The 25,638-nt window shown below is 38.5% G+C and overlaps 1 protein-coding gene across 3 annotated transcripts; it reads right to left on the reverse strand.

Moving 5' to 3' along the window:
• Positions 1-825: 825 nt before the first annotated feature.
• Positions 826-25,527, reverse strand: ARSK (arylsulfatase family member K). Of its 3 annotated transcripts, none has more exons than XM_049795566.1 (9): positions 25,264-25,370; positions 24,138-24,405; positions 19,950-20,079; positions 17,782-17,941; positions 11,043-11,325; positions 7,704-7,875; positions 6,090-6,314; positions 2,870-3,094; positions 826-2,784 (listed from the first exon to the last, which is right to left on the reverse strand). In XM_049795566.1, exons 3-9 carry the CDS (start codon positions 20,017-20,019, stop codon positions 2,510-2,512), a joined length of 1,410 nt encoding a protein of 469 aa, XP_049651523.1. In that variant the 5' UTR covers positions 20,020-20,079; positions 24,138-24,405; positions 25,264-25,370; the 3' UTR covers positions 826-2,509. The 3 variants fall into 3 exon arrangements, with proteins under 3 accessions (XP_049651523.1, XP_049651524.1, XP_049651522.1); XM_049795567.1 differs by having other exon boundaries at positions 24,138-24,349; positions 25,264-25,299; XM_049795565.1 differs by lacking the exon at positions 24,138-24,405 and having other exon boundaries at positions 25,264-25,527.
• Between the last annotated feature and the right edge of the window lie 111 nt (positions 25,528-25,638).

Consider the following 25,638-nt stretch of genomic DNA (forward strand, 5'->3'; position numbering starts at 1 on the left):
GAGTAACTTGTTTTGCATGTTTGAAAACCAGATTTTTTTCTTTGTTAGCTGCACAACCTTGCATGTTGCAAACCTCATTTGATTTGTGTTACAATAATGCAGATGCATTAGCATAACTAAGATAGAACAACTGAGTACAACCCCATTGTTAAATGTATCTGTTTTGGACTTAAATTAACTCAGTTCTGTACCAACACAGGTATATTGTTTATTGCAAACAGCGGCAGGAAGGCATTAGGCGGCTTTTGCCTTCTCTTTTTCTAACTTTAGAACAAAGGTTCACACACAAATAAGTGACCTGCAAAAGCCAAAGTTCTGCTTTTAACAAACAAGTCAGTGTTTTCTTTTTAAATAGGCATTTTAGAAAGACCACATACAAAAAGAAGTATTAGACTAGACATACTGACTTAGGATCTGATGACCATCTGCTACAGCTTGGCTCAACACGCCACAGAATCGCCTTGCAAGGGAGCATCCCTACCTCCTGACATTGTAACTCTGCTTTGCCATCGGGCACATTCCTGGGGTTTCCTGCATTATCTGGAGACCTGTCCCCATGCACTGGGCTTCTTTGGACAGCCTGTGATACAAGAAGTTGATGCAAGGAATGACAGTAAGAAGTTTGTTTTTCCAATTTGTCTTTCCATTTCACAGAGTATCACAAACTGCACTTTAGTAAGCCTAACACTTACGAAGAACTACATCTTAAAAGCTCGTGTCTTTAAAGGAAGCACTGTCCACAGAACTGACAAAATACAATCTTCCCTAGTAATTTCTTTAAACATTCAGTCATTAAAAAAAGCACACACATAAAACACATCCAGTTCACAGTAATTTTATTTTACTATATTCTGTACAATGTACTATGTTCTGTCCAGACCTCTGGGAAGTGATCAATTTATTTATTGTTTTCCCTCCTGAACAAGCGTTCGTACAGATGTATTTATTCTCTTTACTTACACACCTCGTTTACATTACACAGCTGTTTTTTGTTTAAATAGTTTCATCACTATCTGAACTCATTTTAGCAAGAATTATAATGACACGTGCCACAGTGTTTGAAGTTTTTTTTAATTATTAATTTGTTCCTTGCCTACAAAAACAAAAAAAAAAAAAAGAAAAAGAAAAAGTGCTACCACAGCAGTAAGTAGTAGAAGGTTAGCCTTCATGTTCTATGAACACAAAAATATAAAATTGCTAAAACATTCATAAGTATGTACCTAATTCTAGTGTGGTAAGTCGTTTACAAGATGCGTGTGGAGGGCTTAGCCATCAGAAAATACATGTATTTTGCATGTTTATTTTTACTAGCTTACTGCTACTGCTGAGTATTCCATTACAGATTCCAGAAAGCATTTAGGTATGAAGTATAATGTCACCCTGAATTGTTACTATAGCAGCAACAACTGTGCTCAAGAATATGCAAACGTAAGTGCTGCTACAATTACGTTTTTCCTTAGGCAGAGGAGTTAACTAGCTAAATCTTACCTTCTTCCAAAATTGCATTGTTTTTTAATAACATCCCTGGAAAAAAGTGAAATAGTATTTTTATGTTAATTTTCCCTGCAAGCTTCAACTGTATCTCCTCTGTACCTTTCATGTTCCAGTTCTCCACTCGTTGGTGTACGTTAAAACATTTACCTACAGAATCTAACTGCATAATAGAGATTTATTCAAGCAGTTTTCATCTTCTGCTGTGCAAATCACACCATCACTTTTCAGAGAACTGCTCTGCCCCCAGGTTTGGTCAGAGGGGTTTGTTTTGTTATTTTTTAATTTTTGACAGTGACCAGAGACTAGATTCCTGTTCGGTTCCACAGCTGTTCAATTAGTAGCCTATGCATGTGATGAAATTTTAAACAGCAAGGAGTAGTAAGTACCAGATCCAAAAGCAAGAGATTAGAAGGCAGCTCTTGAAAAGATGGAGAGTCAATCATGCACAAAACAGGAATGCTGACATGGTAAGTACATGAATAAACTGCATCTATGTTCAGACCAATACTAGTTGTTAACTTTTCAGATTCTATTTTAAACTCTATAGCTTCTCTAAGGTGGGTGAATGTGTATTCACTGTAGACTTAAAACCCGTCTTGATAAAAAGTTGGCTCCAGCACATTCCACTGTAATTGGTATTCTACTACAGTAAATTTTATAATCCTTGCTTTAGTCTGTCCTTAGAAATGGAAATTCCCATTGAATTCTAATGCTTAATACTCTGCATTTTTGCAACCAGCTAAATATTCCATACATGCAATTAGTACTTACATACTAACCTTCCTATGTATGCTTAGGTGTTACAGAATTATAACATGTAAAAATCTAGATTTGTTGTGCTGGCTAGTTATATAAAATGCTTCCGTCTTTCTAACACAAAGCGATAATTGTTCGGGCATCTTTGCTTTCAATAGCTTATATAAGACAATAATTCTAACACTTGAAATACAGGATAATATTGCAAATGCAGAATGTTTTCATATCCTCAGTCATATTAAATCTAGGTTGTTTTTATTTACTTACTTTGACTAAGCCACTTGTTAATTGCATTCTCGTATTTTTGGGGTTCCTTTAACCAGTCTTGATGCCACCTAAGGTTGGCAATAACATTTGAGTAATTCTGACCCAAACTTTGTTTCCAACTGATGAACTGTCTTTTGTTATACTCCTGAACAGAAGAAGAAACCTTTGGGTAGTTTACTACAGAGCGGAGTATTTTGTCCAAGGAATGTACAATTACTGGGAATTTTACTGCAACGTTTGTTAGCTCATCTGGATCGTCAGAAAGGTCTGGAACAAACAAAAAGTCAGTTAAGAGCCAATTTGCATTTAATTAAATTAATGAGTCAGTTAGGACACAGAAGTTGTAACATACCAAACAGTTGTGGAAGTACTGAATGGCCATCTGAGTATGTGATATATTTCCACTTGTCAGTTCGAAGCATGTACGTAGAAGCATTCACATTGCATCCGTGGAACTCACTCAACACCCATGAGGGTCGAGGCCCTCTGGGTGACAATTCATTTTCAGCCTTTCCATGTAGCAGCGGTATAAGAGAATATCCACTGAGGTTCTGCGGGACAGGAATTCTTGCTATATCTAGGCAAAGATATATAAAGTCAAAATGCTACTGCAGTTTCTGTTAGCATCAGTAGGCTAAAAAAAGCCTAATGTAATGCTACAGGTTATCTGAACATAAATGCTATTACAATAATAAAACTCACATTCCTAATTATTCTCCATCTAGAACACAGGAACCCCAAAATATGCAAATAATAATAAAAAAAATCCTTAAGGAACTTTCCAAGGTTAGCTGCCCACCACCTTGATCAGAAGCAGTGCCAGCTATGTATAAGTCAATCTTTAACAGATGTTAAAGCCAATTGCAACAGCCTCTAGTGATGGGTAGTGTGCTTTTCGGGTTTTTTTAATCATGGTTTTATAACCCTTCCCTTCTGCTCTGACCACCTCAGGCAAGAGGAAGAGATTGTCATAGCATGAAAGGACCCTAATTTCTTTGATCATAATGGTGCTAAGCTCCTACCTAGAATTCTTTACCACTGGATAACAAAACACTTTACAAAAGGTTGCCATTATGTTTATCACCTATAACTGGTGGGGAAACGGAGGAACAGGGCCACTTGCTTCTCTGGAGATAAAGATGGTATCAGATGTGGTATCAATACAGCGCACATATAGAAAACACTGGATGACTCTATAGGCTACTAGACGGCCCCTAGAAGATGCTGTAACTTGAATAAGCTCCTCAGTACCAACTTACATCACAAGTGTCTCTAGCTCCCAAAGATCAAGTCAATATTAAGCAGCTGCAAAGATCTCTCAGAGACATTCTGAAAAACATAGTTGAGAATCCCAAGGATGTTACCTAAACTTCAGCTTGCCCTAAAACCAGGGTATGACAGTACTAGTATTTTTAATCACCCTACTGAATGTAGCATATAGTCATTCAAAATTCAACACTTTGCATTTCACAGAGCACCTTGGTAGTATTTTATCTTGTGTTCTACACAAAGTGGTGATACTCAGTGCATGCAGATTGCCCAGAGGTGACTTTTTCCTTCATTGGCATGTATCTTGCTTTTTCTCCTCTGGTTCTACAGCATATACACCTGTCATTAATCTGTAGTTCTTCCTCTAGTAAATAAAAAGGCCAGCATTTGACTAAGCGCTAGCAAGACCTGTAACATGTAAACCCAGTAGCTTTCAGTGTGTGGACTAAAAACTTGAACAAATACATACTACATTTGAACAAAAGAAAACGGGATATAGGCCTTCCTCTTCTGTCATTCTAAACCAGTAATGCTATTAACTTATTAACTGCAGTAACTGCATTCTCCACATGCAAAGAATGCTCCAGGCTGGCACCTTCAGTAGCTCTGCTTTTCCAACAGAGATCCAAAGATACTTCCATACAGACCAACAAAGCCAGTGCTGTCGGGAGGAAAGGTTATGCTACATCCTGTTAAAAAACATGGAAGAGCTGTTGCACTCCTGGCTGAGTTATCCGTTATCACACAGATTCTTCTGGAATCAAAACATCTGTACCACGCTCACTATAGGGTGCACCTAATCTCAAAGTCAGTAAAGGAGGAAGTACTGAGCAAGGCATTTGGATGGCGTCTTAAAGAGAGATTATTGCCCTGAACAATGCAAAGCAAAGGGATTACATTTATCATGAAAAAGGAGTTGAAATCTGTTTCCTCACTAGTCAGCAGCAGCATGCAGCCTGAAGAGATAGTAGATGACAGAGATGATTCTTCATGCTTTCACATTCATCTTGATGTATGTGCCTTTTTTGACATTCAGATTACTGGAAAGGGGAACTGCCAGAACAGAAGGAAAGGACTTACAAACTCAGAGTTCTGGGAAGAAAAAAAAGGAGGAAAAGAACAAGAAGGAAGGATATTAAACCACCTGACCAATTATGTTATTTGGGGAAAAGGCACAAAGAAGAAAAAAAAAAAAAGAGAGAGATTTTTAACTCTTTACATATGATATCACAACTTATTTAAGAACCATACCTAATACAGATTACTTTATATATATAAAAGATTTGATATCAGAATTTGGAAGAGAAAGCTACTCAGATTATATCCTATTTTCAATTGGATAACTGGTTCAAAAGTTTTGAGAAGTGACAGGCAAATAAATACCTTCTGTTCCATTTTTAGAAAATCAACTTAATACAGGAAAGGATTTTTCACTGGCATTTACTGCTAGAAGTACAGTTTTATCTACTGCTCCATGTTCTTTCAGGCAACTGCAGCATACACATGACACTTCTTGAAGAGCAAGCTTTGCAGATTACCTTGAAAAGGACATTTTTCTGATCAGTAGCCTAAAAGATCCTAGATGAAGCCTCGAACAGTGGTGCAACCTAAGGTTTAGTTCCGGTGAGATTCATCTCTTGCATGATTTATCAGAGGTAACTACTCAAAAATTCACTCTTAAAAGTAATTTCCATCTGTGTGTAAGTGATTTGATGTCAGTCCTTTTTATTTGATTGTCTGCCCCATAATGAATATTTGCATTATCCAAGAAGGTAAGAAAGGACATCCTTTATCGTATCTTATTATGCTTCCCCAGATCAATTGTATATTTCCCATACAAAGTCTTTATCACATGTTTTCCATGTGACCCTTCATAAAGGACATTCCTTTGATAAGCTAATGAACCTGCTATGCTTTCAGGTTTTATCTCATCTCTCGATGGATTTACACTATAATTTCTATAGCAAGCTGTTAGGTATGAAGGCTAGCAAGAATTACTTGTATCTAAAACACATCTGATTGTTTTTTATCACCTTTTTTTTTTAATAACAAATACTCCTACATATAATCATTCACTGTAATTGTGTTGATGACGGAAACAGTAGTAAGGAACATCAACAGCTCCTTTATTTAATTTTTACATCCATTTTTCGCATTTTGTATTAAGTCCGTGTGTATGTTCCACAGATAAATAGTTGTCTCCTATTGTGTTAATACATTGCCTCACAAAGTGGAGACATAATACAAATGCATAATAATAGTAACTGGGAAAAAAAAATTTCATTTGAAGTTACTGAACTCACCAAGCATAGTAGGATATATATCCACAAGAGATACCACATTTGGTATTTGCTGCTGTTTTTTTATGCCTGGCCCCAAAACTAAAAGAGGAATATGGGAACTTCCTTCATACATGCTCATTTTATAGAACTGCCGGTGTTCCATAGCAAGTTCTCCATGATCTGCAGTGAATATAACGATTGTTTTTTTAAGAAGCCCAGTATCTCTCAGAGCTGAAATAATCTCACCTGCAACAAGAAAAAGATACTGAAAAGGCTATGTTCACAATATTCCTTCCAACTTCTGTACCTGCAAAGCAGCATGCAAACTCTCTCTGCTACAGAAGGCAGAAGCCAAAGCTTTCAGCCCAGAATAACATACAGTCGTCAACAAGTTGCAGGGGTCTGCCTCCCAAAGAAGTGTGGAGGGCACTGAACAACAACCATAAAAATTTCAAAAAGCATGGATGCACCACAGGACAAGCTGCATTTTTGCTATCGTCATTTTTATTTAATTTCTAGTATAACTAATAATAGTTATTTCAACAGCAGTAAAATAGGTCAGCAGAAGTCCTGTCATTAGATTTAGGGTGAAGGACTCTTGGCAGTACCCACCTTAAACATAATCAGTGGAAATGTCTCCTTCCTTTGCCTGTATCACCACAAAAAGCCTCTTGCACTGACATTTGTGCAGCAAAGACAGGGCCAAAATCAATGAATTTGGTAACTAAGCAAAGCACTTACACATCTTTAATGTTAAAACAGAAAGATGATTCTTGCTTAAACAGACTAGTTAAAAACTTAAAATAAGCTAACAAATCAAACCCCAGTGCAGTTACTTTGCAATACCTTCACTCCCTAAAACTGTCAGGCTCCCATTGATCTCTTTTTTGTTCACAAAATGTGGAAGAGTAATTCCGTGTCTTTTAAATTACTTTATCATTCTAACATTGCTAAAAAGATTAGCTTATTTATTCCTGAATTTCATACTAGAATGCAAGGAAATTCTTGTTCTTTTATGGTCACTTTTCAAATTAAGAAATAAAATACTGTAAATGAAGACCAATTTGCATTACAATTTTTATGTATGTAGACCTTACTGCAAACTAGGAAGAATTCTGAATGCCTAGTTATTTCTTTTTTTTTCTTGACTTTCAGTAATATGCTGCTGAGGAAGACTTCAAAGGTAACCTTATTGTTTAGTCTATGTATAATAGCTAACATCCAGTCTATGCATTTGAAATCAATCTCCAAGGAAACTGCTTATGCCCTAAAGTTTATCTCTCCTTCCAGCTCTGCTTTGCTGGTCTGTCCCCTTCACAGATGTTTCCATTATTTCAGTTAGCACTTAATCAAAGAATATTTATTTCCTCTTGTACATGGGTCAAGCAACGTTTTGCTGCAGTTACTGGGCTTTTGCACAGTCTTTTGACTGGTAGTTGTGGTTACTTTTCAGAGTGCTCTGAATTCACCTTGCAATAGTCTTAAAAGCTATCCAGTTATTTACAACATCCATGTGACTTACTCCCAGATCTGAATTGTGGTTTGTTGTTTTTTTTTCCAGAGGACCAGCCCCATCAGAATTTTCTTAAACGTATCAGAACAAGAAAACCCACTGTATAATGAAACATTACCTACCCAGCATGGCATCTGTCTCCGCACACATAGCGTAATAAAATGCTCTAATATTTCTCACTTCTTGCTTTGTAAACTCTCCTGTGCAATTCTTTGTGTAAGATGAGTAATAGTCTATTGGATGCATCTCTGAAAGAGAAGACCACTTGGGAATTTTAATAGCTTCGTAAGTTACCTAAAAGTAAGAGGAAATTAAGGTTACTTTAGCAACTGAATTAAGCCATTTTTTAAAAAACAGATTTAATTTAAAACTTTTTAGCACAAATTCACAGTTCTCCATTTGTGGTCCAGGAAACAGCAGCTGCTTATCTGTTACATGCTGCTGCTACCTTCCTCATGCTTCCCCTCTGCTTCCACAGGTATCAAGTCATTTTAAAAGAGCTATAAAAATCAGCTAGAAACTAAAGCTAGAAGCCAGAAATATGTGCTTTACCAGCTGGTGTCTTTTAAGAGAGATACCACAGAACAATCTTCTAGAACTGTATTCTAGAGCAAGTATAGAAGTATTGGCATAGTGTCTCATTAACTATAGGATAACTATAAACCGTATATATCAAAAAGATCATAGTTATGTGAGCCTACAGAACAACATGGAAATTCCCTTAGACTGGGAAGGTCTCCAGGACAGTGGATGACAAGCCTTGACATCTTGATAGAAAGAATTCACTACATTAGTCCAACTTTCTAATTCTTTTCTATTTGTTTCCACAGGTGTCACTCCATTTTGTTATAAAGTGTAAGATCAGCTTGAAACTAAAAAATAGGAGCCAATCAATTACAAATAATGCCAGGCTTGTATATTCGAACTGGCATCCTTAGAGATACTGTGTGCTGCAGGACCAGCTTTAGAACCTCAACGTTTGACATACACATTTAGCCTAGGCAGTCATTCTTGTAAGCTTCCCTTAAGTGCTGCATTTAACAGAGTTAATTACTTCTACCTTGTAGGCTTAAAGCACAAATTACCACAAAGTGGAGAAGATGTAATCTCAGTATGGAAAACTTAAGTTGATTAAATAATAAAACCACACCTGTTGCTCTCATTTACACCTGAAAATCTCTAACTGACCTGAGGCCTAGATAATGGCACAGCAACACCAGTGCCTGTGCAGCACCTTCCCAGGGCTGCAGCCACAGCTCCCCTCCTGGGGTGGCCCCAAACACAGGCAGCACTGGTTCCTGATAACCTGAGATACTTATGGTCCAAGCGGCTCCAAGCAGCACGAAAGCAATCAGACCAAAGTTGTCCCTAGAAGCATTACATCCCTGTTTATTGGTGTAGCAATTTAAGTGTCAAACCCTACTGAACCCAATTTGGTTTTGCCCTGAGGTGCGGCATAGATAACGAAGAGCTATCTGGGGAGCTACTAGTGTACAGCCTGTCTCTCGAGCACATGATATATCTTTGACCACCAGTGCTGCTATGGCCATGTGTTCCAATACCCACAAGGTTCCAGTCAATATTCTCTCTTGAGTTATCTAGCAGATGTATTAAGTCATCTAAACAGTTGGTAAGACGGCAAGAGTTCAAGTGCCCATAGGGATAAAACCTGGCTTTGTAATAGTCAAACAGGCATACCAAAAGTTTCCTTAGGCACTGTAGAAAATAGGCTGCAAGAAGAAATCTTGGAAGATAAATAATAGCAGACAACTGCTTCAGTCATCTCCCTGTTGCTGAAGGTCTTTGGCTACATAAAGTCATATTTCAGGCTCCTCAAATGGCATTTAGTAGTTGCTTAAGATATAATGGGAGCAAAAAGTGTTCCTCTCCATTCACTACTTGTCAGAAGACTGAACCCTTTTCTACAGGAGTACAACCTAGTTTTTAAGGATTCACAAAATCATAATCCCTTTGTCTGTCGTAAATCATAGCTAGGAAAGTAGCCACATGCCCTGAAAAAGTGCCAGCTTGTGCAAAATACAGGGGACCATCTCCCTAGCAACACAGGGTTTCACAAACATACCGTGTTGATACTCCGTTCTGTATTAGACCCCAGTAAACATATAATTTAATTCAAGTTCTTCAACTATGCCCTCAAAACTTCTTCATGAAATTGATCTTTGTCATTTTCAAAGACTGTTTCTTCCATGGCCAAAACACAGATACATTCCAGAAGAATCAGTCAATGGCCCATAAATGCTACTATGTGGTTCACATAACTGAGTGGGTGTATGTAGTGGTGGAAAGGACCTTAGCAAACTATAGAGTTTAAGTACTCTAACTGGACTAAGGATGACAAAAATTTGTCAGAGATGTTATAACTCTGTCTGTGACTTGGAAAATGGTACCCCCACTTCCCAAGACATGTCTAACCTAGCAATTAGCACCCACAAAGTTTTCCTTAATATCCAAGCTACATCTGGCTTTTTGCAAATGAAGGTTTTTTCCCCATGCTCTTCCTCTCCCCAGAAACTTCTCACCATTCTTAGAAGAAAAAAACCCACAACGCTCACTATTACAAAGTAATTCACATCTCTCAACCTTCATTTGTATATCCTTTTTTTCTAAGTCTTTGTATTTTTGTTGCACCTAGATAGAGATTTTGCAGTTCCCCAGTAGAAAAGGCCAAATGAGTTATAGAAATTGCATATAGGTTTTTTTGAAGTAAGCATAAAGTCTTTTCAAACCTAATTCTCAGTTCTTCAGCTGCAGAGAATCTTAATGCCTTTATACAGTGAAAGCTGTTGTAACCCATTTATACTTTTATGACAGATAATCGCACCTGGAGACCACATAAGACAGAGAAAAAATTTTTACTTCTTTGGAACTGAGTGCTATCTGTTAGCTTTCCACATATGGACATAACAGGACTTTTCCGCACTCTAAAAACATTGAAAAGCTACAGCAGCATGGAGAGAAGTTAACAGAAAAGAGAGACTTCTGCTGTGTCTTACTACTTCACGTTCTAGGTTCACATTGTAGAAAAAGTCAACCTCTCACTATAAAGCTCAGACAGAATGACTACATATAGCATCATTTGTAACAAGCACAATACAGAATGTTATAAACAATGAACTTCAGACCGTTACTGAAAAAAAATTACAGCCAAGTAGAGCAACAATTTCATTCTCTGTTTAATGTGTTTCTAGCCACTGAACTCCTAATTCCTTTATTGATTTAGTGACTACTGCTAGCAAACACTTTCCTACAACAGAGGGAAATTCTTCACTTCTATTGGATTAGCCTTCAATCAGAAAACTAACATCTCATCCAGGTACCTTCTTACTGTGTACTGAAATATCAAAACAGGGTCTGACTTGAAAAATCACATGAGGAATAAAATACTGTTCATAATAAGTAAAGTTATAAATAAATTTATATTTAAACTTTATCTCACATACCTTTTCAAGCCAATAAGGGGATGTTAAAAATGTAGAGGATCCAAAATTTTCTCCTGCATAGGGTGATGGATATGGGTGTGGTAAATTTAGTCCCAAGTAAAGAACAAATGGTTGAGTAAGGTTAATGGCTTCTTTCTTTATCCAATTTACTGCTTTATCAGTATTCCGCCAATCTGCTTCCATCACTCTGACATGCTTCCTATCACCAGTAAGATTTACCATGGGTCTCCCTTCTTGCCGGAGCAGGAAGTCAACATCCCTAGTCCAAGCTTCCACACGGTTACTGAAAACATATACACAAGATACATACTCAGTGGAAAATGTTTTCTTCACTTTTCCTCCAAGTCAAAAGAATTCCTGAAGAACTTCCGCTATACTTGTAGCTGCAATCTATTTGTAATTTTTACATAAAGGAAAACTGTTATTCAATTGATCAATAGCTATTGTGCATCTATTTTATACTCACAGGTTTAACCACTTTTTTCTGCTTCTGAATCTTCTTTCTTGTTTATTATAACTTCATATCAGAACGGCTCTTCTCACATCTACAAAATAGTATTTAGAAATAGCATGTCCATCTTATTGACCCTGCTCCCTATTCTGGCATGGATTCACATACTATTTACGTGGTAAAGAGGGCCTTAGATTTTTGGTGTTTGAAAAAGGCCCATGGGAAATAAGTTGCCTGGAGAGGCTGCCTTTAGAAGCAATGTTCTGGTTTTGGATTGTACTATTACAACATTTTAAAACACTATCACTTGGGACAAAAATCTGTAAGAGTGATTTATCTCGTAAAATTGCTTTTAATGTAGTTGATAAATGCTATCAAGGAAAGGGAATAACAGAGGAGAAGGGTATAGAGAAAGCAAGAAAGGGAAGAAAAAGGCAGCTCTTTAATGATGAAATATTTTTGGAACAGATTTTCTAATAATAAATTTTCTAATAAACATAACAATTGTTGCCTCTCTAAAACACTGAGAAATGTGACCTGCAGTTTCTTTGCCAGAGTGAATGAAACCACAGCTGCCATAAGCAAGGGTTGGGAGGAAACAGACCATTTAAGACCTTGCCTAATCTTCATTTTGTTCATGGCAATTTCAATATAACCAAAGAAATTACAAAAGAAAATATGAAACTGCTCAAGGTTCGATCACGTACTTTCATCAAAACACAGCATTATTGCTGTTTAAAGAGCATCTAACCAGTTTTGTCCCCATAGGAATTTCACCATTGCACTTTTAACCTACAAAAAAACTATTCAGAATTATCTGTAACAACAATTTTGTTTATTGTTTCAAATTCTTGTTTAGACTCACACTTTCAAGGTAAACAGGCTGAAACAAATTACTTAGAAGAAAGTAAGGTAGCATGTTTCATAAACATTGGAATGAAATGATGGTAAAGGGTGTGTGGGGGTGTATGTGTGTGTGGGGTGTTAAATTGCATCTAATGTCATAATACTGACTTATACAGAAAAAATTATTATGTATGCCATAGGCCAGTCTGACTATCCAATCAGATTGAGGTCACGATCAAGTTAAAAAACCCAAAAACCGACCCCCCAAAACTCAAACAAAAAAAACCCCCAAATCCCACTTCAGACCGTTTCCACATTCTGGAGGAACAATGGAGATGTTTTGACACATCCAGGAGGAAAACTAATCCTCAGGCAGAAGAGGAGAAACAGATATGCTGAAATAATCTTCAGAAAGCCAGGTGGAAAGTTGAAAAAGGGGGCAATACTAGATTCAAATCTGGAATTTAAAAGGAAAGAGCAAGGACTTGACAGATGTATAAAAGCTTCAGAAATTAATTCCAATTTTCAACACTTTCAATGTGAATGAAGGGGGACCCTATCTCCTTTGCCAGCAGATAGTACTCTAGCAATTGTAACAAACATGCAATGGAAAAAAAGCTGATAAATGAAGGATAGGAATACAACAATGCAACATAGAAGATAAAGCTTAATGAACTACCATCATTATTAGTCCAAGTGAAAGTAATTACACGACAGTAGCTACACCTATTTTAAATTTTAAGTGAAGACAGCCACCAACATTCAAAAGGACACATGGCAGTCTTTTCTGACAGGAAGCAGAGGCTTCATGTATTCAATAGTCCAGAGGCTGAAGATCCAGCTCTTTCTCTCTGCTAATATGTATTTCTTTGTATGCATTTCCTAGAAGTCCCCTTCTCAAATACCATTAATTCACAGCTATGAATAATTATAAGTCACATTCAAATCGATACGTTGTAGATTTCACTATGTATTTGTATTTTAAGATACATAAACTTCCGCAGTTCCAGAGATAATTTGTGTTAGCAATGCACTATTTGCAATAGGTTAGGACAAAGCAGAATCAATTTATGTCACACATCTTAAATGTTGCAGCAGCAAAGTCAACAATTCTTTTTTTATTAGGTAAATATGGGATCAGGGAACAGAGGTGGTTTTGTTGTTTAAAGAAACAACATATGTGCTTAAGAAAAGTTTATAAAGAGATAATACTGCCTGCTAAATCTTGCGTGAGCTGAACTTTTCTATATCCCTTCGCTAGTCTCCTCTTTTACAAGAAATTAAAACAGCAGGACATTTTAATTATTTCCACAATGAACACGAACCTTTGTTATAACTCTTCTACACTATAGATTACTTAATTGGCTACTTAGGGGTTTTAAATGTCTACACAGAAGCCATGCCAGGAACGAGATGTGCTTTTTTCTTTGACTGAAGAATTGTATTTGCAGTTTTCATTTTTTTGAATTAAAAACTGTGTAAACTGCCATTTTCAAATTCCTCTTGTGTAGGCATAGAAAGGCTGACTAACCATGCGTTTATTTTCATTTATCTCAACCCCTACCCACACTTACTCAAATAACAGTAAGGGCTTGATCCTGTTAGGTACAGATCTCAAACTCCCAGTGAAGGGAGAGTTAGAACAAATGTATCAAAAATTTGCAGCAGTTGGAAATGTAGGATAAAAGCCTAGGACAAAAGACAATTAAAGACTGCAACACCATAGACCTCACAGTATTTTTCTGTTATCTTTGAAGTGCCTAAGAATTCAGCCTCTTGGGACCAAGAGCTATGCAAACATGATGTGATTATATGGCTACATCATAATTTCTGTTTATGAGACTCGAACCCTGTCACTAAAGTAGATGAATCAATACATGACAGAATGAGAAAAATAAGAGTACATGACTGTAACTCTACTGATACTGGTGCTGCTAGAGTTTTGCAAAACCCTCAATTGTCTTAATTTCTTTCTCACCCGTGGAGACTTGTAACAATATTTAGAATGGTATCAATAGAACCATTCAAATGTGACAGTACCAGACAAAATAAGTATGAAAGGAAGGTTAAAGTAATGGTGTGCATTGACAGCAAGGAACATGAATGACATCAGCAGAATAGGTCAGTACCGAAGAAGGGGCTGTCAGTGTTTAGATCACCGTACAGATGACTTGTCAGCAGCATCCTGATAGCAGGATGGCAAACAGGTCCTTGTGCACTGTGTGCCATTTCTCTTCCTGTTAGTCCAACAGAAGAACAGAATACAGTAAGATAGCCATGATAAGGAAACAAAAAGGCTATTTGCCTAATGTTTCTGAAGACTAAAGTAAGCAAGATTTCAAGGCAAAGTATCACACTATAGCAACTTTTCACTCCTAAAGATTGTAAAACACCTATGCAAAATGCCATTTCATCATTGCCAGTGAACAGAAAAATAGGGAAGACCTCATCAGATAACATCCCTTGCCTTATCACATGCCAGTAAACCTGTTCAGACTACTTGAACATGAATCTTAGCGAGTATGGTTGTGGGTATGAAATTGTGAGTTGGCAGAGTTTACCAACTTAGAAAGTTAAGCAACATAAAAATTATGTTCCTCTTCTACATAGTCTCACTTTAAGGTTTTCTTTGCATTAATTCCTACACAATAACATTTATTTGAGAACTAAGGCCCACCTGTTTGTTCAGCTTTGCACTCCCCATGTGAAGGCCTTTGTACAGAAGCCAGAATTCACCTACATTCTTCAGCTCAGGCAAATGAAAGCAAGGCTTCTGTAATCCAGACATTTAAACGCAACAAACCTTTTTTTCAGTGCCACCTTTGTGTTCCAGTTAACATAGGAACAGCCAGGAACTTCTGGAATTACTTAGAGCTGGTCTTCTTTAAACCTGGAGTGACTTCAGATTAGAGATAAACAGTTTCAATGTTATAAAACATATTTTCTATCTCACTGAAGGGCAGGGTGAGTGCATATTATATACTATTTAGACAACGCCGAAATTTCTCTGCACAGAAGTGATTCAGAATAAAAGTGTAAGGGTCTGTATAATACTGCAGGTAATTTTTATTTCTCAGAGTAATTCTAATTTACTGAAAATCTATTCTAAAAATGCTTAAGAATGATGCACGCACAGAATCATTTCTGTCTTGCTTCATTACATAGAACAAAAATCTCTTCTTAAAGAATGGTCTGTTACTGGCACTTTACAGTATGCTGTTAACACTATGCTCTTTTGAAAAGTGTGAATGCCTGAGGCAGTCACAACAAACCATGTCTACACTACAATAATACAAACATCTGTAAGCATTCATCTTTATGTTCAGTTGTTTCTTGCCAGAGAGGAAATTTTCCCAACATTTATATAAGCAAGCACAAAGAATCAGAATAATACTACAGCAGATGACTTTTTAGAATGTTGTACAAGTAATTGTCTCTTACTGGGAAAAAAAAAAGTTTTAAGAATAAGGCAGAATAATGCAGCCTTCAGAAAAAAAAAAAAATTCAAAGCATAAGACCAGAGGTTGAACACTAATCTGTTCATAGTTAGAAGCTAAGTTACTGAGAAGAGCTGCAGAGAGAGACAAGAGAGAAGCATCAGTAGTACACAAATATGTACACTGTCTGGTAAAGTTAAGCAAACATGAAGTTTTTGCTGTAAGTCTGTATTTGAATAATCCTTTACTTCCAATGTAGAATTGGTATATGAAAGAATAGAAAAAAAAAAAAAAGCTTTCTTTTCTTTTTTTGACAGTCTTAAACTGGAGAGGAAATTATTGCTTTGACCAGATTCTGAAGTGGATACTATTTATAAAGTATTCCGTAGATAAAAAGCAATGGGTATGTGTCACGTAATATGAACTACTAATGTGACCTTTCAACTTGATTGTTCATGAGGGAAGTGAGGACATTTTAAGTGACTCTAACCTGTTTAATATCAAATAAAAAGCTACTCTTTTTTATTATTATTTCAACAACAGACATCATTAATCAGTGCATCTTCATAAAAACTACACAGAAGGAAGACAATGTATTTTGTCCCAACTGTCCAGATGCATTATGCTTATTATTTTTTTAACATAATGCAATTCGTCTCTAAACATTTAAGTATTTTTTATAAATTGCTGTAATTCTAGTCACATTTTTTTTTTATAAGAAAGCTTTACAGCATAGGAAGTACAGCTGTATTGGGTTTGTGTGACAAGGTTTTGGTAGCATGGGGGCAACAGGGGTGGCTTCCTTAAGAAGCTGCTAGAAGCTTCCCCCATGTTCAGCGGAACCAATGCCAGCCGGCTCCAAGATGGACCCACTGCTGGCCAAGGCCAAGCCCACCAGTGACAGTGGTAGTGCCTCTGGGATAACAGATTTAAGAAAAAAAGCTGTGCAACAGCAACTTCAGCCAGAGAGAGGGGTGAGAATATGTAAGAGAAACAGCCCTGCAGACCCCAAGGTCAGTGAAGGAGGGGAAGGAGGTGCTCCAGGCACTGGAGCAGAGATTCCCCTGCAGCCCGTGGGGAAGATCACGGTGGAGCAGATCTCCACCTGCAGCCCGGGGAGGACCCCACACGAGAGCAGGGGAAGCATGAGGAGTGCTCCCCCTGAGGAGGAAGGAGCGGCAGAGACAAGGCATGATGAACTGACCACAATCCTCATTCCCGTCCCCTTGTGCTGCTTCGGGGGAGGAGGTGGAGGAAATCAGGAGTGAAGTTGAACCCAGGAAGAGAGGGGTGGGGGGAAGGTGTTTTAAGATTTGGTTTTATTTCTCATTACCCTACTCTGATTTGATCGGTAATAAATTAAATTAATTTTCCCCAAGTAGAGCCTGTTCTGCCCGTGATGGTAATGGGTGAGTGATCTCTCCCTGTCCTTATCTTGACCCATGAGCCTTTTGTTGTATTTTCTCTCCCCTGTCCAGCTGAGGGGGAGAATGATAGAACAGCTTTAGTGGGACCCTGGCATCCCACTGGGGTCAACCCACCATAACAGCAAAAGTCTGTGAAAACATACAGCCTTCAAAAAAACCCAAACACTTAATGTTTTGTGATGGTAGATTTAATATTCAAGTATTATCAAAAATGTTTCTTTGTTCTGCCTTTCCTAAACTGCTAGTATAATGAAGCCTGAAAGTCTCAAGGCAAGGCAAAAATGGTTTATGAATTTCACTTAGGGAGGCAATACCAATGATGAAAAATAATCTTCATTCATGTCAGGCAAAATCAGTCCTGATATTCACCTTCCAGCTACAGGTAAAAGCCAAAAGTGCATATGTGTGGGATATGCTTGCTTCTGCAAAAAGTTGCAGGACAGATGCCTGCTAGGTTCCTAACACAATTTCTTTCAAATTAAAGCTACTACCATTTCAGTCAGAGACAGAAACCATTTGCCAGACCATTACATGACTTATTCACTCCTGTCCATTTCGTAGCAGGAAAATCTGATTACCTTACTGAATGATGTCCGGAAGTATAGTCCAATTTCCCATACTTTTGTGTGCGGTAGCCATGCTTCTGCATGAGATCCATCCATGTTACATAATCTGGATCTAGGCCTTTGAAATTATTCCAAGACTCTGTTAAATGAGTGAAAAGACCACTCCACATAGCTGGGGGAGGGGGAAAAAAAGAGAGAGAGAGGTACGGTTTTTGAGAAGTAAATGGTACTTCCTGTCTAAAGTTGAATATACTTGAGAAGGGATCAATCTTCTCATTATTTTAGAGGTAAAAAAATCCACATTGTGATCCGAGAGAGCAGGGAATACAAGGTACTACTCTTCCAATCTTATTTTCATCATCGATACATTTATAACACATAATAACAACACTTATTAAAATAATCCCCAAAATCGCAGGAGAAGGTCCCATCTTTCCAGGTGCTGTGCAATCATTAAATCAAGGTTTTCTGCAGATCAGGAAATGTTCTTTTTGATTGCAGAAGGAAAATGCCATGGTAATACAGATACTGATGAAGCAGTCATGTATTTACATGTGTTCCAGAGTATTACTTCCCCTTACTTCAGTTATATTTTAATGTGAATTTAAAGTGAAGTATGTTTGTGGAGGGAATTAAAGTATAACATTTTTATAAATACTATATGCCCTCAGTTTTCTCCTTTTTAGGTAATCTACTTCACTACCAGCTGTAGAAATGAAGCGATATTATTAAAGAAGAGGCCAAGAAGAAATGAAACCAAGGGAAGACTTGCAAAGGAACTATAAGGAAAGTTTTTATTAGCTAATTACTATGTTTCTTTGCAGCTTGTTGAGAATTGTTCAGTCTTCCCAATGTGATTTTAAAGTCAAAGAGTCCTAAAACGAAACTAAGGTCTTCTATAAGCAATGGAAATACCCTATAAGCACAGTGTGTCAACCCCAACCCCATACCATGGTAATACTCCCACTTTCCCCACCCCAAAGTCCTCCTTCCCACCATCTCTTCTAGTATTGTCCCTGACACCTCCACAATAGATGTACCCTCAGTTCCTTGCAGGTCTCCAAGCTACTGGCTAAACAAGAGGTGTCCCACTGGTTCAGAGCTGCACTTGTGATGACTGACCAGTGGTCATGATGATGTTGATGGACCACCTAACATGCAGCCTCTTCCTCACTGGGAGCACTATCTGCTATTTTCAGAAAAATTCTTAAAATTAAATAACCTAACACAAGGTTATCGTTCTCAGGAACAAAGACTGGCTGAAAGACTCAAAAATCAAGAAGAAAACAAGACTGATGGCATGTCCATGTAATCTCACTTAAAACATGACCTTGAGAAACAGAAAAGGGGGCTAGGTTATCAATAAATGGAATACTAAACACTAACACTAAATTTGACAGCCTGTGTCTGCTGCAGTCAGTTCAGGTTCCTTCTTCCAACATATGCTTGAAAGGAAGGGGCATCTCCCTTTCAGCTGTAGATGAAATTTCATTTACATCACCTCTGGAGGGTCTTTGCAACAATTGAAAAGGCTAGAAATGTTTTAAGATGCAACCTTTGATTCAAGACTATAGCTTCGTTCTAACTTCCCAGCAAATTCTGCATGTGTGAAATTGAACACAGGACAATGATTGCAGCAAGTAAAGAAAAATACTGCACTATTCAATTAAAGCTATTGAAGGATACATTATGTATTTAACAGAGTGTTTGGAATAAATGTCATCAGAATGCAATGCTAACAGGCACTGATTTATTCAGCTGTTATTATTTAATATTTTTTCCGGATAACAGGAAAGATATTTATTAATTTTGTATTGGGAAGGGAGAGTAGATCTGAATGCAGCTTCAGCACTGCAGCAGACAAACTGACAATTTCTCTACAAATCCTGAAGATTTTTAAAAATACTGAAGCTTCAGTGGAGTTTGCAAAAGGATTTGGGAGCTCATACACAGCTGGAAAAAGGAGAACAAAAAAAATTACAGAAGAAGCATAATCAACAGAAAAGAGAAACAGGTCAAACATGAGAATACTGTATAAATTCAGATACAAACTAAAAAAATGGGTCTTACTGAAAAACAAAACAAATTCCCCCAAATTAAATCCTTTTAAATTTCCTATCATTACTACTTATTTAAATTGACATGTGCAAGTATTTATCTGATGTTTTACTTGGTCCTACCTGCACGCGAAGGACAACAAATTGGAGAATTGGTGTAGGCATTGAGAAAGACAGTGCCATATCTTTTCATAAAATTTATGAAAGGCAAATCCACGGTCTGATTTCCTGGATAAAATGTCAAGCGTCCATCCTGCAAGCAAACAGAGAAAGCCAGTATATAAACAGCATTAACTCAAACTATTGGCTGCATTAATTCACAGATTTGTTACTTTGAACTTGTATTACTCAAATGTTGCCAATTCTATTCAGGCATGGAAAATAAGTGTTGAGAAGCTTTAATTAGTTCAATATAAAATGGATTACTTATGAAAAAGTGTAATGTTGAAGATAACTGGACTTCATAGTAAAACTACTTCCTTTCTACCCCTGTACATATTTTAATCTCCAAATTTTGCAGGAGTAGGGTCCCACCATGAGGCATTCAACAGGGGTAGGTATGGCGAATGATGAAAAGGAGCCAGTCTGAATCCCAGTGCAGATGTGTGCACTGGTACACATTTCTGTGAAACCAGAACTGATCTCTCATCCTTTTCCTCCTTTTATCAGTTCACCTACACCACATTTTTGTGAAACTTATTTTAAACTATGGACTGGAAAAGTGATCAGCAAGCTGAAGGAAGGCTATTCTCCCACTGAAATGCCATCTCCAATGGTTCCCTTTTGATACTTTATTGATCCTTCATTTTACCTATTTCTTTAGCTAGAGTTTTTAACCAGTAATTTAAGACCCCAAATTTTGAATCGGTACATTTACTGTACAAAATGATGATGATGTGAAACCAGGTTTCATGTAGACTGCCCTGTTTCAGGTCACTCTTTTTTTCTGTCAGTTTCATGCCTTTCCTTGGTTCAGTAAGATGTCTCAACTCACCCCAGCCTTACCGGTCAGCTCTTTGATGAAGACTGTTGACGTTGCATCTGCAGTTGTAACAGATCTCCCAACCAGAGACATTACTCAGATGCCTACATCTAAGTAGCCCACCTCTAGACTTGTGACCGAAGCAGAAACACCTTAAAGGATGGGTAGCTTAGAAGTTGTGTTTTGCACAGCATTAGTTTGCAAGAGCATGTAAGCAGGCAGACAAGAAGTCCAGAAGAGTGCATTAAAGTCCAGTTACAAATTCACCAGCTACTGGCTCATTTGTTCCAAAGACAATGTACTAATTACCACATCAGCCTCTGCACAATAAACACCAATGTGCAAATTCTTACCGCTAATCCATATATGGGCAATAGACCATCCTAACAAGTTACTTTATATTATTTTTATTAAGTGAGAATAGTTCCTACATGAGAAACCACAAGAGAAACCACAGCAAAACAGCTAGTATGCGATTGCTTGTAACCCTGCAGTAACTTCTTTGTGTCCACACGCAGCCTACCAGCATCAGCAGCCTACAAGAAATGCTTTCCACGCCACACATTGAGCAAGCCTCATTTGGCACAGCGGGTTCTGGGTGTCTGCTGAAGCTAACAGTCATCATTACATGACATTAAGTACAAAATGGCACTGTGGCTTTTACTGTAATTTTTTTTGTTAGGTGGGAAATCTTGAAAACAATTATTTAGTGAGATACTACCTCTTCAGCAGAAAATATTCAATGAACGACCACTTTGCCCCTGCTGAATCATAACCAGAAAACAGCAGATATGACCAATGGTGAATCACTGGAGTTCTTTTCAACTAATAAAAACTCCATGACTGCTTCAGATGGAGACCTCTGATCATCTACTTCAAAATATGAACAACATGTACAGTCTCAAGGGATGCAGGACCAAGCCCTTACCTTCTGTAAAATTTCACCTTTAATTAGTAGTACATTTGAAACGGGTACAAACACTTATCGGACATGAGTTGCAGTGAAAACTCCCAAGGATAACAGATAACGCTATTAGTTTAGAACAAAACAGGTAGATGGATGCATGAGTTCTGAGAACTGCTAGCCTCTACAGTTTTTAATTAAGAAAATCCATTTTTCTTGAAAGACTGTATTTGTTTCAAAAATAACTGTTTGAAACAAACACTTATTTAACATAATATTCTCCTGTATGAAACATTAGACGAGCATACATGGAAAGAACAATAGCTTCCTTCTGTCTTCAGCTTTTCAAGAATACAGATCAGGCAATGTAAAACTCCCTACCAATTTCCTACTATGCTGTTTCTGCACATTAGCAGATGTTTCCGAATTTTCACTTTAGTTTTACTAGCTGAATTTTCTGGAGTAATTTGTGAGATGACAAAAAAAAAACGAACATCAAAAATAAGTGAGAGCAAACCTGAAGAATTTACAGTCTGTGTTACTACTGCTTCCATTACATGATTCCCTAGGGGTAGGCACTAATCGTCCAAGTGAGAATTTACAAAGAATACTACACATAATCAGATTTTGCAGGGTTTCAGAAAGAACCCAGAAAACAGAGTTAAGCAGAGCATAATTTTGCTCCACAGCAGGAAATAATTCTTACAAATTACTGAAATATTTTAAGATTACAATTATTCTGTCATTGTTTAAAGTATTTTAAACATGAGCACTTCATTACCTCACTAAGCCACCCAGTCATTGTTCATATACTAAGTCCACAGTCAGAGACAAACGTCATTTTCTTCACTCTTTAGAGTTTAAGCCAGGGACAGCATGCAGAAGAAAATTATTACCTCCATTTGTTTTCTGGCAGAAAATACTATTGGATATACATGGCACTCTAGAAAGAATCACTTCATTTGGCACCAGTACAGCTAACTGTGGCATTCCAGCACCACACTGCAGTGGACAACTACACATTAAACCGGGCCACTGGAAGTCAGAATATGATAAAAGACTGATCCCCTAATTTTGTACTCTACTACAAATGACTAGAACAAGCATTCAGTAGAACAAACGGGAAATAAAGCTGTAATCTGCAATCTGAACTTGAAAGGAACTTTGGGCTGAAAGTGCTCTTTAGAAAGTACGTGACTGATGTGTCACCCTGTCAACAACATATTCCCAAGTTTCTCCAACCAAGATATTGTTTGTTTGAACAGCTGGAGACAAGAGTTCATTCTTTCGATACTGGACAGACAGGTGACGTGTCTATTCAGTGAAAGAAGCTGATTTAACAGGCTGAGAAGGTGAAAGCGCTATAGCTATTTCTGGAAATCCGCTCTCCAAGAACTGTGTAGGACTTGAGCGTTTTGGAGTACCTGCGGCAATACAACTATTCTGAGTAACACAAGCAAGCACATTTCATCCAGGAACTTGACCTGCATTGCAAGCATGCCCTGTGAGAAGAGCAGCAGTTAATGTGTTGCAACAGCAGAAAGCTGGCTGTTCAAGCAAGAGGTCACTGGTCGGGATGCCATACACAATCCAGCATCACTGAGAAGATTTTTGTCACACTTGACAAAACAGGTGCAAGTCTTTCATTGACAGCAACACTCACAACAAAGGAAGGCACACTTTCAGATGAAAGCCCATACCTTTCAACAGCCTGCAGGACTTAAGCTTTTTTTTCCAGAAAAACTGTTAGTTTGACAGTACCCAACTCTTCCTGTTCTCTACTAGCAATGTAACCAAAATGGTTCATCTATTTCTGCCTTCAAATCCATCTCATAAAAATCTTATGCAACACAATGATTCTTTTAATGTATTCTTCCTGTGCACTATGCAAATATGATACTTTTCAGAAACAGCATCTTGTTCTTAATTGTTTTTGTAAGAACATCACAAACATCTGGGATTTTGTCTTTCATTTTTGTAAGGGTTACCCCACTAATCCCTATAAGATAGTCCTGAGAATCTTCCTGTTTACAGGATGGCATACGGCAGCTTTACTAAGATTTGTCCAGAGCTTCTGCTCCATCTGGAGTCAAATTGGCCATTGACAAACTCCCAGAACCTAAAATACTATAAATTTGGTAATTTATTGGTAAATAATATTTTTAGTAAAAGCTGAAAATTTGGAGAAAAAGTCTCATCTACAAAAAACACTCACTGATTTGAAATGTTAAGACAGATGATATTCTCAAAATAAAATAGAGTCAGAGGAAGGGAATCAAATAAGACGCTATTGCTTTATCTTTGAAATCATAGCAAATGTGCTTTAAGAAAGGGTTTGAAGAAGGATAATATCTCTTCACCAAATACTTAGGAAAAATTCATCCCAAGAATGACAGGCAGCAGGTAAGAAGTCAAGCGCTCTTACCTGTGCTGTCAAGGATGGAATTCTGAAGGTGACTGGGAGCCTTGTGTTGATTTCTCAACAGTGAATGAGAAGTGATGAGTTGTGAAAGTCCTTGGAAGTAATACCATGGAGAATATGTTTGATTTAACAGGAAGGAGAGCTTGGATGAGGCAGAGAAACCAAGGCTTTCCCCTTTCTCAGAGTAAAACCTTCATAAAAGCATTTCCAGTATGCTGGGTGGGCAGATAGAAGCATGGTGAGAAAAGGGTGAAAAATGTGTTGTCTTTAGCTGTAAGCAAGGAAATAAACTTAGTATTTATGAATAGGGAAAAAAAAATCTTTTCTACCTCTCTGGGGGTTAAAACAAATGTTATCAATAAATCACTTCAATAAATCCACTGGAAATTTATAAAAACATACTTACTGCTTCCTTCATCCTTTTAGCTCTTGATACTCATCTAACAAGCTTATAGGTGTAATATTTGTTACACCTAATAAAAGTCTGAGTAAGTCAATATATGATGCCTAACAGCTTAACTCAGTCATTTCGCCTGTGAGTAGAGAAATTCTCCATCCTATCTGTCATGGAGACCTAATGTTCTTAGGATTTACAATAGCAAGAATAACAGAGTTCAGCGACTTTCCCTTGCTTTTTGCTCTTCAGGTCAAGAGAAAAGCATTCATTTTACACCCCAGGTCTGTTCCATTAAATGCTGCCCTGCCCTGCGGCCCCCTCTGCCGTGCCAAGCTGTACGTACCACAGCTGACCGCGGGAACCACCTACCCATAAAAGTTTAACAACTGCAACGCGCCTGATGAAAACCTGTAGCACGTTCCTGAGAAGAAAGCCGAGCTTGGTTTAGATACGAGCGGTACCTAGTACCTCAGCGAGGCGGGAGGCCTGCCCTCCCCGTCCCAAGCAAGCCCTCCACCCCGTGGAGGTGGTGGTGGAGAATAAAAACCAGACCCATTTTCGTAGGCCTGTGGCTGTAGCCTGGGCAAAGCCAGGTAAAGTCCTCGCCGCCACATCCTCGGGGGTCCCGGCCAGGGACCGCCGAGGCAGCCCCCGCCTCTCTCCCGCCCTCCCTCATCCCTGCGGCGGCCCGGCCCCGCGCCCCCGGGCTGCCACCCTGCCCCAGACACTCACCAAGGAGTCGCAGGCCACCAGCACCACGCTGGGCCGGGGCTGGTCCCCGGGGGCGGCGAGCCGGGGCCTCGCCCCCGCCCAAGGCGCGGCGGCCATAAGGAGCAACGCCAGCCCGGCCAGCCCCAGCGGCCCGCCGCCCCGCATCGCTCCGCCGCCGTCACCAGGCCCCCCCTCTCCCAGAGAGAGGCAAGCGGCAACCCCGACAGCCGATCCGGCCGCCCGGCGGAGCCCCGGCCGCACCAAGAGGACTCGCCGCCGCGGCAGCTGCCCAGCCGCCCGCTCCACCTCAGCGCCACGGACTACAGCTCCCAGCGTGCCCCGGGGAGGAGGGGGGGGGGCGGACTACGACTCCCAGCATGCCCCGGGGCGGCGGGA

This window comes from Accipiter gentilis, chromosome Z (genome assembly GCF_929443795.1).
Source record: "Accipiter gentilis chromosome Z, bAccGen1.1, whole genome shotgun sequence".
Classification (NCBI taxonomy): Eukaryota; Metazoa; Chordata; class Aves; order Accipitriformes; family Accipitridae; genus Astur; species Astur gentilis.